Here is a 14,958-nt window from a genome sequence, read left to right on the forward strand (position 1 = left end):
AGATAGATTACAAGAAAACCTTCTCACCTGTCTCATCAAAGGACTCATTCAAAATTATCATGGCCATTGTTGCCCATTTTGACCTAGAGTTACATCAGATGGATGTGAAAACAGTATTTCTAAATGGAGAGCTGTCAGAGTAGGTGTACATGAGACAACCTGAAGGTTTTGAGAAAAAGGGTAAAGAGGACTTTGTTTGTATGTTGAAAAAGTCTCTTTATGGGTTAAAGCAAGCATCTCGACAATGGTACTTGAAATTTGATCGAGTTGTGACTTCTTTTGATTTTAGTACATATATCTGAAACTCAGTGGGAGTAGTTTCATCTTTCTTGTACTTTATGTGGATGACATTATGTTGGCTAGCAGCAACCAAACCTTATTGATGGAGACCAAGGGTTTTCTTTCAGAAAACTTTGAAATAGATGACATGGGTGAAGCTAGTTATGTGCTTGGAATCAAGATTAGTCGTGATAGGCGACGGGGGTTACTTGGGCTATCACAACAGGCATATCTTGATAAAGTTTTAAAGAAGTTTAACATGTCTAAATGTTCTGGTGGTGAAACACCCATCAGTAAAGGAGACAAGTTGAACAAGCAATAATGTCCAAAGAATGATATTGAGAGGAGCTCAATGAATGACAAGCCTCATGCCTCTGCAGTTGGAAGTTTGATGTATGCACAAATTTGTACTCACCCTGACATTAACTTTGCAATTAGTGTACTTGGCAGGTTTCAATTTGATGCTGGTCTGGCACATTGGACTACAGCTAAGAAGGTTATGCGCTATCTACAACAGACAAAGGACTTCAAGCTAGTGTTCAGTAAATCAGAAAAATTTGAAGTTATGGAGTATTCTGAGTTGGACTTCAGTGGGTGTACTGATGATAGAAAGTCTACCTCTGGATATATTTTTGTATTGGGAGGAAGAGCTATTTTTTGGAAGAGTGCCAAACAAATTATTTTAGCTTCATCCACTATACAAACTGAGTTTGTGGCACTTTATGAAGCTACTGAGCAGGCAATGAGGCTGAGGAATTTCATATCTGAACTGAAGGTTGTAGATTTCATCTTTAAGCCTTTTCATTTGTGGTGTGACAATATTTCTGCTATTTTCTTTGTAAATAATAACAAGAGATCTAGTAGCTCCAAACACATTGAGATTAAATATCTTCTGGTTCGTGAGAAGATCAATACTGGGGAGATCATTGTTAAGCATATTATTACTGAAGAAATGGTTGCTGATCCTCTGACCAAAGCTCTTTTAGTGGGAGTTTTTAAGACTCATGTTTCTAACATGGACGTAATGAAATCTTTTGATATGCTTGTTTAGTGGGAGTTTACTTATCCATAGTGGTATTGTAATAAACATTATTTTGTTAGATCATACATTATGAACACAATCTATATTGAGGGTGTTTATTTTCCATTATAGTATTCATTTATATTCTCTCTCATCATCTTATTGTATGATTATTGTGGTTTAATTTGACATGTCACAGTTAATGACGGTGTTTAGTCAAGTTTCGTGATTTATAACGGCATTTAGCCTAAATCCATAGAGGTAGTTGTTAACCATAGGTTATATGTCAAAGTGAGATATTAATACAAGAAAATGACGATTTGCCTAAGTGTTGATTAATATCAAAGTTCTCTACATGTGAAGTTTTTAAGGTAGGCTGATCTTTAGATAAGGAACAGACCTATAAAGAAGGATATATCTTATGTAATCACAGTTATGATATAATTCCTTTTATCTATGTTTCCAGACGATTTGAATTGATAATTTTCTGTTGTTTATAACATTAGATAATTATATATCATATATTGAGGTGTATTTTCTACTATTGTTCAACAATAGAGATTATTGATTGGATCAAAGTTTGTTTTGAGTGGTATTCAATCTTGGGATTATTTGGCCAGATGTCAATGAGAAGACATTAGTATCAGTGTAGCCCAAGTGGGAGATTGTTAGGACTCTTATGTGGGCTTAACTGATACTGATTGACCTATTTGGCCTAAGAGAATAATGACCACTCTAATTAGGAAACTTCTAGTCATATTCTATTGTGAAAATAGAATAGGGTTTAGGGATTCTATTATATATAGAATACTGACGGTTCCTGGAGCCATTATTTTTCATAATAATACTTTGGGAGTACTGCTTTCTCAAGTGTAGAGATAGAGAGAAGATCCCAGAGTAAGAGGCTGCAGAAGATCTCAATAGAATGACCCATATTGTGTGGTTTTTCATCATAATTCGTGGTACAAGCGTCAACCTTGATTTAGAGACTTCATTCACGCTCAACGGATATGTAATCGATTTCTTTCCATTATTCATTCTTGTATTCTATACACTGTAGGTCATTCAAATGATTCTAGGATTTAGAATCATTAACTACTACTTGCCACCACCTCCCTCGACCGATGGTAGAGGCTACAGCTATCCTTCGCCGCTGCCGCCATAAGGTGGAGCAATAGGCGGCAATGTCTATTTTCCTCCGCCGAGTTACTAGCCAGCACCACCTCCTCCGAACCCAATTGTGCCGTACTTTCCTTTCTACTTTCATTACCCTCCTCCGCCTCATGGATCCTCAAATTCCGTCCAATTGAAAGCTCCCGTTGTGTTGTCAACTTCAGTCATTCTTCTCTTTCTGTGTTTTTCCTTTTGGAATATCCCACTACAAATAATAATTCGTAGAATTGCAGATCTACAAATCAGTCAATTAGAAGAGAGTCAGAGAGAAAGAGAGAAAGAGAGAAAGAGCTTAATATTTATTGGGGGAAATGCTTTTCTACATCCGATGGTGCCACTCCGGGACGACGAGGATGAAGAAGGACAAGAAGGGTATCGTTTCACGAAGCAGAAATTAATTGCCTCCACCTCTGTAGCTCAATTGTCTCCTCTGCTCTGTTCTCATTCTTGCTGGGGCTGGGGCTGTAGAATGATTTGTAATTTCCTGGTAAAATTGTTGTTTTTTCCCACTTCGTTTCTCATTAATGTGATTAGAACCAAGGTATGGGAGAGGGATAGGTAAACTAGTGGTGTCCCTCTCCCACTTTGCAACTTGCGCTTCTTTCCAAAACCTTCACCGCCCTACCTCCACCTTCAATTTCTCTATCTTTTGTTTATCCTTGCCTCCACCCCACTCCCAATTGTTTGGGATTTAAAATTCTGCCAACCTCTTTTTAACCAATTATTTAGCATCCAAGATTGCAGAAGTTCAGAATTTTTGAACTCTGTTCTGATGATCACCTGGTTTTATTAAAACAGGTTTTGAAACCGATGGAGACATACCGTGATATGAGGAGGGATAAGGAAGAACCCCAGTTAATAAGGGAATAAGAGGGGGAGAGAGCCAGAGTCGAAGGTGGAAGAGGGCAAGGGAGCTAGCGTCAGAGATAATGGCGGAGATGAAGAAGAAGAGAAGGAGACGGGAGGAAGGGAGGAGAAGAAGTTGCAAGGAGTTACAAGAGAATGTTATAGATATGTGCACTCTATACTTAATCAATGGCATAGATCTAATTTATCTAATATAAAAATTAATAAACGCTAACATTTTTAATTCGAATGTATTCCACTAGCATTCCCAATCTTTTCTCATATTTTTTATTCATCTAGAAAAAAGAATTCGACCTTGATTCCAAGTGTTCCGTAATCTGACCTGGGATTAGATCATGTTTTGACTGATTGCACCACCATTGCATAGGAGCCCCGCCCCTGCCAATCCTCTCCTGTGTTTTAAAATCATTTTTTCAGATATTTTTATCTTATATCTGGGTAGTGACACCGATACAGGATTGATCAAATCGGAATTGGTGTTTTCAATACCAATCTGAATGGGCCGATACCAATACCCATACCAATACCTAAAGAATCGGTGTTCTGCCGACCGACCCGGATCCCAAAAGGTACCTGACGTACGTCGGTGGACTCTATCTGGTAGAGGAAACTGCCCTGGGAGACGAACAACATCGTCAAATGGTGACACTGCCAACAGAGACAGCACTTGTCCGAAAGATAGCCACGTGTATTATTACAAGACAACCGCGTCCAATGCTCCATTGGACACGTTCCACCTAGAAAGGCAATGTGTCCAAGCCTCATTCACTGTCTCGAATTCTCAATCCCCAACTCCCCTGCATATATATGGACCATAGAGAGCCTCACTCTCTGCAATTCGCACTGAACGGTACACACACACTGAACACAGCCAAGAGTTAACCAAAATCAGGTCAGAGCATTCAACGTATAGTGAAAATGAGTCAGCAACAGCCACAGAGGCCTCAACAATCTGGCGGGCAGGAGCAGCAGCAGCAGCAACCCATCAAATATTCCGACGTGTTTCCAGTCTCCGGCGACCTCGCCACCAAACCCATCGCTCCAGAAGACGCTGCCATGATGCAGAGTGCCGAGAACCTGGTCTTAGGCAAGACCAAGACGGGTGGCCCAGCCTCTGTGATGCAATCAGCTTCCAAGTTTAACGAAGAGGCAGGTCTCGTTGGTCACACTGACGTTAACGATGTCACGGCTGAGGAAGGCGTCAACGTTACTGAGGTTCAGCTCCCCGTCGGCCGCATCATCTCCGAATCAGTTGCCGGACAGGTTCAATTTTTTTTTCCTCTCTTTTTCACACCCCGGTTCGACCACTGGTCACTGGTTCGATTTTTAAATAACCCATGTTATTATAATGGTTCAGGTGGTTGGACAATACGCGCAGCCAGAGCCGTTGCAGCAGAGATCAACGGCATCTGTTCTTGAACAGAACGGAATAACCATAGGAGAGGCATTAGAAGCGTCTGCACTGACGGCAGGTGATAAGCCAATGGATCGAAGTGATGCGGCGGCGATACAGGCGGCGGAGGTGAGAGCGACGAGGAGGAATGATATTGTGCCAGGAGGGGTCGCAGCTGCGGCTCAATCGGCAGCAAATCTGAATGAGCGAACCATGCGAGATGAAAATAAGATTAAGTTGGCAGATGTTTTAACAGGTGCAACGGCGAAGTTGCCAGCCGATAAGGCGCCCACTAGTCAGGATGCTGAAGGAGTGGTGGCTGCCGAGATTAGGAACGATCCCAATTTGGCCACTCATCCTGGTGGTGTGGCTGCTTCTGTTGCCGCCGCTGCAAGTCTTAACCAGAAGAATCCTTAGGGTAGTGATGCTGGACTGTACGGACTATTAACTGCTCTGTTTTGTATGTGGTTGTATGTAGCTTGTCTCTTCCTCGATCTACATCTGTGTAGGAAGAACTGAAGGAGTAGTATAGTTAGAAGGGTTTTGGAGATGCAAGTCTGGCTTGTAATTTTGGAAGTGGTATTAGTAAGTTAGTATGTTAGTTTTACGTTTCTACATGTTATATTGTTATGTTTGGCTTTTGCGAGCAGTCTTCGTACACGTTTATCCCTTTTTTTTTTTTTTATGAAAATAAAACAGAATAAAACGTTTGGTGTCAATTTGTTTGCGTGTCCCAAATGTTACCTACACATGTTTTTGAATGCCCCAAGTGTGTTTACGTATGCTTTGGAGTATTGCGTGTGCTTACGCATGTCTCCAAGTGTTGCTTAAGTGTGCCTACGAAGGCACTGAAGTTTTTGAAGTGTTGCCTTAATTTCGGTTTCGTTTTAAATAATAAAAATGAATAATTATTTCTGAAACAGATTTATTGAACATTATTTTTTTAATAGTATTTTAATATAAAATTTTAAAATTCTGTTTTAACACGAAATGTTGTTTTTAGAATAGAGTACTTAATAAACACAATCAATGAGGGGTTGAAAAATTGTAACATAGGTTCACTCGATCGGAGAATGAATAGGAGGCGGATCAGGATGTCGCATGAGAATGATTCTTGTATGGGATTGATCTATTCTATTGAATCCAACCAGGATAAAAATCTTGAGATAGACTTTATATATCTTTAGATTACTCGTACAAGAATCTGATCCACACTTGGAGTATGTTGTGAGTGTCGCAACATAGTCTGGTGTTTTATGTTAGAAGGTTAAAAAGAAAGTATATATGGAAATTTTTCTGGGGACCGGGTACAATTGTGACAATTACACAATAGTGGGGATCACATATCCCATAACCACCACCTGATCCAATGGATTTGTTGTTGACAAGTAGATTCTTTTTCCATCTGCTTAGATGATTTATTACTCAACTGTACCTTCCTGTATCTTAATGAAGTAAAAGCAATGACATTCCAAGTAAATCCATCCACAATGGTGAATCATAAACAATGGTTTTTGGCATTCGGCTATGCAAGAAACATGTGTGTTTAGTGTCCAACAGAGAACACAGATGAGTCCAAGATCAGTTTTCTGTTGGAAAATAAATTCTTTCGCAGCATCCATCCAGGTAAGCAATTGCAGACCTTACCTGTCGAACTATATTTGCCAAGAGTCGAAAGAAAGCATAGAGAATTTTTTATTCTAGGGGAGATATGTGAAACTGAATAGAAAGTACGAGGGATGATAAAGGTTTGATTCTAAGGGAAATTTAAAGAGAGGTTTGTTCTAGGGGAGATTTAAAGAGAAAGGAAAGTAAAAAATTTTAAAGAAATTTTTGTAACCATTACTCCATGACTCCATGTTATATCATGTGATTGTATAAACTAATAAACTAAGTGAAATTTTGATAACTAAATATGAAATAATTTGAAGTTAATGATATAGTCGTAAGTAATGATTTTAAAAATATTTTTTTAAGTATGAAAATTTCAGTTCCTTCCTTTTTATTTCCCTTGCAATCAAATAGAGTCAAAATTAAATCAGGAGCCAAATTTTTCTGACCAATACATGGTGTCCTCTTCCCAATCCATGGTTTGAGTTTACCAGTCGGCACGCCACATGGCAGAAAATGGATGCAAGAAACTGCACCCCCTTTTTTTACCATTTGCTATAGGAAATCCCAAAAGTAAATCGGCAACCCAAAGAGCAAGAGGATGCTCTGAATGCCAAACCTACAAGAGCTGTGCTAGATTTCAGGCCAGTAATATCAGAAGAGTTAGGAAATCAATTGATTCTCATTTTGCACAACATTGCCGGTCAAGCTGTTTACCAAAACCCTCTTGTCAGAAGACAATAAAGAACCCAACAAAATCTTTCCTGCACACATTTGTTTTCTTACTTCTCCTTCCCTACTAATGTACAAAAAATGTTAAATACAGAAACAGTAAAACTGAAAAGGAGAAAAGAAAATTCCTCAAGTGAGCACTATCTACAAAAGATGTGTGAGCTAACAGTACAGGTACTCCACGAAGTACCGTTCTCAACATGTCAAGTTGTTTAGATGACCTTTTGGAGTCCCAGCTCTGCGGAGACAAGTCTAAGCACCACTTGAACAAGCTCCCTTACTCTTGGTTCCCTGTTTGACCATAAAACAAACAGCTTACGTCAACAGCTCTATCTCTTCATAATTGCTACTATCTGGACAAAATTCATATGCTTATGTAACCATATTAATTTAAATCCATGCATTTGTTTGGAGAATTTATATGTCAATGAAATTTTGAAAAGAGAGAAATTCTGAAAGACTGTCTTCCAGACCTTAAAATAACAAGCTCGCAAAATGAAGGAAACAGAACAAGCAGATGTGCACGTCCATCGTGATTCTCATTCATTGCTAGGACATCCTTTAAGTACGTAGGTAGGGAAAGGATTGATGCGGTATCTGGATGAATTACCAGCCGGGCCAACTCTTGAAGGACAAAAATAATTTCTTCAATTCTCACTGCAGGCAGTGAACGCTCTCCTGAATACAGAGTCGATGCTTCAGTATTCTTTATAACAATTTGATATATGAAAGGATCCCTATAGAATATTAGAAACTAAAATGAATAATAATTGCAACACGGAGGGAAGCTAGGCACCTAGGTCATTCTCATCGATCAAGAATCTTCTTAATATGTATTCACATCTGCTAACAAGCACCATGATCGCAATTTTGCAGACCTCAGATCTAGTTGAGTTCCACTGATCCACTTCACAGGCATAACTGGGAGAGCACCAAAAGGAAAAAAGAAGCAGATGAGAAGTGATAAAGTGATAGATTAAAGTACAACCACCATCATAAAAAACTTCAGGTCTAGAAATGAAAAATGTTACACAATCTCATTGGTTAGGGATATCTTTATTGGGAGCAATTGATGGCCAGTGGTGAAAAGATGCTTAGCAGCTAATTTAAGAGTACAGGCCAGACAGAACCAATGGTGGCATGATGCTGTCAATAAGCACCAACTCATAAGCTAGTCTGTCAAGAAGTCCGACTACTTCGAAGACTGATTGGTTATCAATAATCAGAAACACTTTCCAAAAGGTTAGGGTTTTGATTCTCAGCCCCTTAAAATATCCCAATGATAATTAGGCTTGTTGACAAGAGGTTTTAAAATGACCAGGTTAACATACATTGAAGATTTAAAGAATAATGATTGCCTTCTGCAAAAGGCTGAGAATCAATATGCTGTTACTGAATTCAAGCAAAAATATTGATCAATTCTGTTTTTTTGGATCAATAAAAATTACTATAGTCCAAACTAAGAGCCATAATGCAAGGGATGGGATTAGTCAAAGCAGTAAGGGGACTTACTTGCACAAAGAAAATAACTTTTGTAAGCAAGCCAAGGAGAATCTACTGGAATGTGAAGGCAATAGTCCTACAGTCTCAACAGGTAAACAGCATGTCCGTGATGCACAACGGTCCAGAGTGGAAACTAGCCGTTCAAGAATCTGCACAAACAGTCATATTTTCAGACGAATAACAGTTGTATTTTCAGAAGAATAATAATTGAACAGACAACACTTGAACGTAGAGGAGAAAATAATAGAATAAAAGAAACAACTTAAGAAGGTTAAACTAATCCTGAGTATATAGTGCTAGCTAACGTCACTTTCTGAAATATAAAAAGTGGCGAGCATATAGGGGTCCCCGACTCAAAAGTAAATGGTCACAATGGACCACAGATCTCCCAATCAAAATTCTGATGATGTCAACATTTCATTGCATAAATAAATAAAGAAAGAAAAGAAAAGAAAAACAAAAAGGTGATTATAAAATCAAAGTCTTGTTTAACCATGAGATCCACTGGTCTAGGTGAGACACTGGCAGTTACTGATTTCTTGATGTACATCTAGTCCGATACACTATTAATACTAAGAAACTGAAGTGAGAAGATTACATCTAAAGGAATGCCAGTCTCCGTGATCAGAATTTTGTCACCCAAAACATTTAGAATGGTCATCTCTAGGGACTCATCAGCCTTGAGTGCTGATGGTGACAGAACATTGGAAGGAAGAGCACGCCCACAGGAACCCACAAGAAATATTTCATAAATGTCAGCCACTTCTTTCCAGAGTCGTATCCTGGCAGTTCTGCTAACATTTGAATCCCTTCCATGGTTTATGTTCGTGGTATTGACATCATCAACAAGAATTCGGTTGAAGCCTTCAACAGCTAATCTCCAGAGTGCACCATCTGGAGTGTCTCTTCTAGTTGCCATGCACCTTCACAAAGAGCCTCAAATCTCATCAGACTTTCACTGCATAGCTGCATTTCTCAAGCTTTTCAAATAAACTTTACACAGGCAGCCAAATTGTAAAGCAAAAAACGTAATGCTGAGAGGGGTGGACCATATAAACTAGGGCAGTAAGAATAATGTTTATCCTTTTATGATTTCTCTCTGGTGCACCAAAAACTTGACCCGCATCCATGCATCAAGTTCAACATAGGGACAACTATTGGTTCTCTCAAAGAATCAAGCAAACCAATCAGTAGTGAGACTGAAAAAAAAGAAGGGGGGGGGGGGAGAAAGAGAATGAGATAATGAAGGTATGCAACCTAATTGGAAGGGTTCATCATCTTCCAATATCACACTGCAAGAACAAGAGAATCCATCCAATTTTCTGATAACATGGCCAACCAAAAAAAAAAGTATTTTCCTAGTACTTAATTTAGTTGTAACCTGTTTTCAGAAGATGAAAAGTATTTATTGTTAAAAATTGAAATATTTTGTAAAATATACCATTTATATACCCCTATGGAATATGTAAATAAATGTAAACAATTTATCTCTGCCACCAAGAACTTCTATTCAAGGAAAAAAAAAAAAAATTTAGCGGGCTAATGTTCATTCTGTCAGACAAACAAGGAGAAAAAGAAGGGAATATTCAGAAGTTGATGAAAGAAGTCATGGATTGCCACTATCCAAGGCAAGCCTGAAACAAAGATTAAATGAACTTCTTCTAAGAATTCATACAACAAATCAGCAGAAAAACAAAACATAAAATTCAGTTATTTGATACTGACATTTTGAAAGCCTTTCAACTACACCAAAACAAATTTAAATCTGATAGGTCATAGAGTCCTTACCTTCCAAGACCTTGAACAATCTCAGGGAATATGTTGTACTTCTCAACAGAAGGAGCTAATAGAAAAATGTCTACCAACACTGGAACAAGCTTTTCTCCAAATAAATTACTTGAGAAGCCTGCTACTACATCCTTTGTGAGGGAGCCAGAACTGAGAAATGGAGTTTCTGTTTTCTTTTGGGACGTGGAAGAAACACCATTTGGGAAATCTGAAGTAATCTTATGAGTTTCTGTGAGCATAGTTTTTGCAACTGCTACATTCTGTTTGTTTGCTACAGAACCAACATCTAGTTGAGGTGCCACTTTTACACCTTCTTGATTATGATTTCTGCTGCAGCTGGCTTGCTCTGTCTCAGCCTCTTTTTCTTCTAAAGAAGCTTCTGATCCAGGAAGGTAAAGCAAAAGCTCACGGAGAAGCAGGGTCCACATTGAAGATAGGTGCTCTGTTGGACACAGTTGTGGAAGAATTTCGAGCATAGTACGCTGCACTAGTGGAACATGTAACTGGAAGAAATCAATGGAAATCCCATTAGACAAAAAAAGTGCCCTTGGAATTAGTCGGATCTAATAAGCCATATCATATATGGAGAAATTCAGAGACTTCCTAAAGAAAATAATCTTAAAAGCATAGAGCTCTAAATTAGGTTGTTTAATCTTGCTTCTTGTTTCTTTGGTTCTAATGGTTGGAGACGAACTGCAGCAGTCTAGAATCTAGATAATGCATCTTTCCCAGCTCATGCAGTGTACGCCAGAAAAATGGTTTTATTTTAGCAAATGAATATCCAGTAAATGAGATAAGGTGGCATTCAAGGTCAAAGAAATATTTTGGCGGATGAATATCCAGGATATGAGACCACGGTGAGGCACTATTTTTATTTCAATAGGCAAGGATGGGATACTTTTTTATCTAATATTTTGTTTAGATGCGTCTTGCACCAAATAGTCAGGTCCCCAGTATCTCTTTTGAGATTGGAGCTTTTCTTTTATCTTTAATAAATTCCGATGAAAAGAGAAGTAATCAGATCAGGTAATGATACCAAAGAACTTACTGTTTCTGCTTCCATGTTATCAGAATTACATTTAGGTTGCCCGACAGCCAAATGTATGATCTCTAGTAACTGCAAGTACATTCCTTCATCAAACATTTTTTGTGCTTGCATATATATTTCTCCTGCAAAATAATTTTATCAAATTCATAAATAAATGAGAATATACAGGAAATTCCATTATTTATGGAACCAATGCCCCAAACTTTGCTATTTTGGTCCTTGTCTATCATTTAAAGCATGACTTCATAGCTCACTTGTTTGTTTTATGTAATAAGGGTACTTTAGGAACTTATTACATGTCTAGTTGTCCTATATTATTTTCTCTTTTTTTTTTCCCTCCCTCGGGAGGTGTATGTAATTCTCATCTTATTAATAAAGCAATATAGGTGTGGTAGTCTAGAGACTCTCTCTAACACACAACATTCTATCTCCATCTCTCCTCTTCTCCTTCTCCAATCTTCTCTCCTCCTTTCTTATTCTCCTGTGCTCTTCTAATCTCTCAGGAGTGATTCAGTCTAGTGGAGTTCATGGAGTTGAGAACAGACACCCACACTCCTCTATAAATCGAAAGACACAAACATTGCTTAATAATTAAGTTCACGGATACTGAAGCATTACCAAGACCATGCAAAATCTCCTGCTTCACCTTGCTTGCTGCATTACCACTGTAGTTTGGACGTCTTTGAAGAACAAGCTCATAAACATCAAGTACTGACTTAAGGTAAGGCATTGGCAAGTTCCCCTGATTCAACCCAAACTTTCTTTAGTTGGATAAACTATGTGTACATTAGAGACAATAGTTACATAATCCAGACAATTTCAAGACATTGTTTTTCATAACAAAAAGTAACAGATGGATAATTAACCACCAGCCACTTTACGAAAGAAGCAATATCACTGACTGAAGACAATATGATAGTTCACCTTAGGAGAATGAGAAAGAACAATTGTTTGTAAACAATTGATTGCTGCAAGTGCGACCTCTTTACTCCCATTTAAAATGCTATTCCTAACAAAAACTAGCAAAGACTCCCAACCTGTGAAATAGTAGCTCTAGTTATGACAGTGAAAATTTATGTGAAAAACTGTAAGTTGAAGTAAGCTCAATGAGTGGACCCACCAGACCAGAAATTGCTTAAACTTCTAAGGAAAGGGAAAAATGAACGCAGAAGGCGTGCTATGCCACCTAAGACCAATACAAGTGTTTCATCCCACTGTTTCTGAGCTGTGTTACGACTACACAGTCATCAAACAGGTAAATGATGGTAATTAGAGTATTATAATGTGAATAAGAAGACAACTTTCATGATGAAGATAACTGGTGATTTATGTACCTATGATGTATGAGCATATGAACTGCTTTTCCTCTTCGCGTTCCAAGTTCTTTACCTTGCCATTCATCTGTTGATGATGACGCTGCCTGCAACATTGATTCAGCACAATCAAAATGAAAGATAAATAACTGAAAAGTAATTTTCAATCCTGTTAACGTACCATCTGAGAAACACAATCTAGTGTAGGAAAGACATAATTCCAAAGGCAGTCCTCCCACATGCTTCTAGAAAGCTTCTGCCCATGACTTCCAAGGGTTTGAAAAAGTGTCCTAATTGCCGAGTTCCTTACCTGAAATATGAATAGTTGAAAAGCATATCCTTAGGGTAAAACAGATAACAAAGCAAGGACTCACAAAAGGAATACAGACTTCATTATCATACTCATAGAGGAATGGGAAGAATTTTATTAGCCAGCAAAGACACACAAGCCAGAACTACAGGCTTTAAGTTACTCAGAAGAACACACTAAAGGCCTTCCAGTTCAGAAGGTTGCTACTAGAAATCACTCCCTTCCAGTTTTCTAATAATCTCCAATGTACTTAAAAAGTCATGTATTAGAAGTTGAATCTTCCATTTATTGTTTTCCTGGACTATTTTGATTACTCAGGAAAAGGTTAATTTGCTTGGGCAGTTCAAATCTTCAATGTCTATTTACAGCCCCAAAGTGTTATTGAATAGCACTATCTTTTAACCTCACGAAATCAGCAAGTAATCAGAATAAATAGAAGACCTTTTTTTCATTAAATTTTCTTCAGAAGTTACTTTCCATATATTGGAGTCAAGCAATTCCTCCAGCTTGGTCGTACATTTGTTTTTTTTGGATGAATAATATAGTTAAAAACAGTGGAAAAGAGGGGGGGGGTCAAAATAGACAGAGGCAGACCCCAGGAGACAACAATGAGCCTGTTCTTTAGGGAGTTAACAACAGATCTAAGGGAGAGGGAGGCAAGCTTGGAGGAGACATCAAAGTAGATGGCCATCCAAATCTTGTCGAAAGATCTAGAGTTGGAAGTCCATCTACGAATGTTGCGTTCCATCTAGATGTGGCTAATCGCTGCCCCAAATGCAAACTTTCCAGCAGTGTCACAAATGGATCTACCAGAGAAAGTCATGTCGATCCAAATCCGCTCTCTTAGAAGGGGAAGACGAGAATGCTTAGCTGGCCAGCATTTGGTGAGGACGGTCTTCTAGATGCGGGATGAGAAGGGAAATTCGAAGAAAAGGTGATTAGTATCTTTTAGACCATTTCAACTGTTGAATGGGGTAATGACTTATGTCTAATATGACACTAGCCCTCTTTATTTACAACAATAGAGAGAAGGTTTTAGAGAATTACAAAGCCTATTAAACCCCTTAGGTTCTGTTTGGTAACTAACACTTTTCCTAAAACCCATAAAACCCATTATACAACACTCCCCCTCAAGTTGGTGCATAGATATCACATATGCCCAACTGACAGATAATAGGATGAAACATCTTACTACTAAGACCTTTAGTAAATACATCAGCCAGTTGTTCATTACAGTGAAAAAAATGCACAGTGATAAGGCCCACATCCAGCTTCTCTTTGATGAAGTGTCGATCGATCTCCACATGTTTGGTTCGATCATGCTGGACAAGGTTGTGAGTAATGCTAATGGCAGATTTGCTGTCACAAAAGAGGTTCATGGTAATGGTAGCAGGATTAGCCAAATCAGTGAGAAGACCATGAAGCCATAGGAGCTCACAAATGACATGTGCCATAGCACGGAACTTTGCTTCAGCACTTGAACAGGCAACCACAACTTGCTTCTTGCTTCGCCATGTAATAAGGTTACCACCAACAAAGGTGCAATAACCAGAAGTGTACCTACGGTCATCAAAGGAACCTGCCCAATTCGCATCTGTGAAGGCCCCCAACCTAAGGTGATAATGAGGAGAAAAAAGGATGCCACATCCTGGAGTAGATTTCAAGTACCGGAGAATACGTAGCACAACTTCCTTGTGAATCGAGTAGGGATCATGCATATACTAACTAACCAGGCTGGCGGAAAATGCTATGTTAGGGCGTGTATGAGAGAGATAGATCAACAACCCCACTAATCTCTGATATCTCCCCTTATCCACCGGATCACCTTCCTTGCTTCTTAGGTGACCATTAGCTTTAATAGGAGTGTTTGTCGGCTTACACCCCAACATGCTTGTCTCAGAGAAAAGATCAAGCACATAC

General features: G+C 38.6%; 2 protein-coding genes across 5 annotated transcripts in view; one reads left to right on the forward strand and one right to left on the reverse strand.

Moving 5' to 3' along the window:
• The first annotated feature begins 4,183 nt into the window (after positions 1 to 4,183).
• On the forward strand, positions 4,184 to 5,348 carry LOC122088618 (late embryogenesis abundant protein D-34-like). Its single transcript, XM_042657932.1, has 2 exons — positions 4,184 to 4,603; positions 4,698 to 5,348. Exons 1-2 carry the CDS (start codon positions 4,259 to 4,261, stop codon positions 5,148 to 5,150), a joined length of 798 nt encoding a protein of 265 aa, XP_042513866.1. The 5' UTR covers positions 4,184 to 4,258; the 3' UTR covers positions 5,151 to 5,348.
• A 1,648-nt stretch (positions 5,349 to 6,996) lies between these two features.
• Positions 6,997 to 14,958, reverse strand: part of LOC122088070 (protein MON2 homolog) — a 78,838-nt gene continuing 70,876 nt past the window's right edge. For all 4 annotated transcript variants that reach the window (XM_042657212.1, XM_042657210.1, XM_042657211.1 and 1 more), the window contains exons 32-43: positions 12,910 to 13,038; positions 12,750 to 12,835; positions 12,536 to 12,651; positions 12,340 to 12,452; positions 12,034 to 12,157; positions 11,416 to 11,537; positions 10,368 to 10,870; positions 9,178 to 9,502; positions 8,589 to 8,728; positions 7,873 to 7,997; positions 7,550 to 7,754; positions 6,997 to 7,367 (exon numbers count right to left, since the gene is read on the reverse strand). In XM_042657212.1, coding sequence (XP_042513146.1) covers positions 7,289 to 7,367; positions 7,550 to 7,754; positions 7,873 to 7,997; positions 8,589 to 8,728; positions 9,178 to 9,502; positions 10,368 to 10,870; positions 11,416 to 11,537; positions 12,034 to 12,157; positions 12,340 to 12,452; positions 12,536 to 12,651; positions 12,750 to 12,835; positions 12,910 to 13,038 — 2,067 coding nt within the window. In that variant the 3' untranslated portion in view covers positions 6,997 to 7,288. The remainder of the gene's footprint in view (positions 7,368 to 7,549; positions 7,755 to 7,872; positions 7,998 to 8,588; positions 8,729 to 9,177; positions 9,503 to 10,367; positions 10,871 to 11,415; positions 11,538 to 12,033; positions 12,158 to 12,339; positions 12,453 to 12,535; positions 12,652 to 12,749; positions 12,836 to 12,909; positions 13,039 to 14,958) is intronic.

The sequence above is a fragment of the Macadamia integrifolia genome, chromosome 9 (assembly GCF_013358625.1).
Source record: "Macadamia integrifolia cultivar HAES 741 chromosome 9, SCU_Mint_v3, whole genome shotgun sequence".
NCBI classification, from domain to species: domain Eukaryota; kingdom Viridiplantae; phylum Streptophyta; class Magnoliopsida; order Proteales; family Proteaceae; genus Macadamia; species Macadamia integrifolia.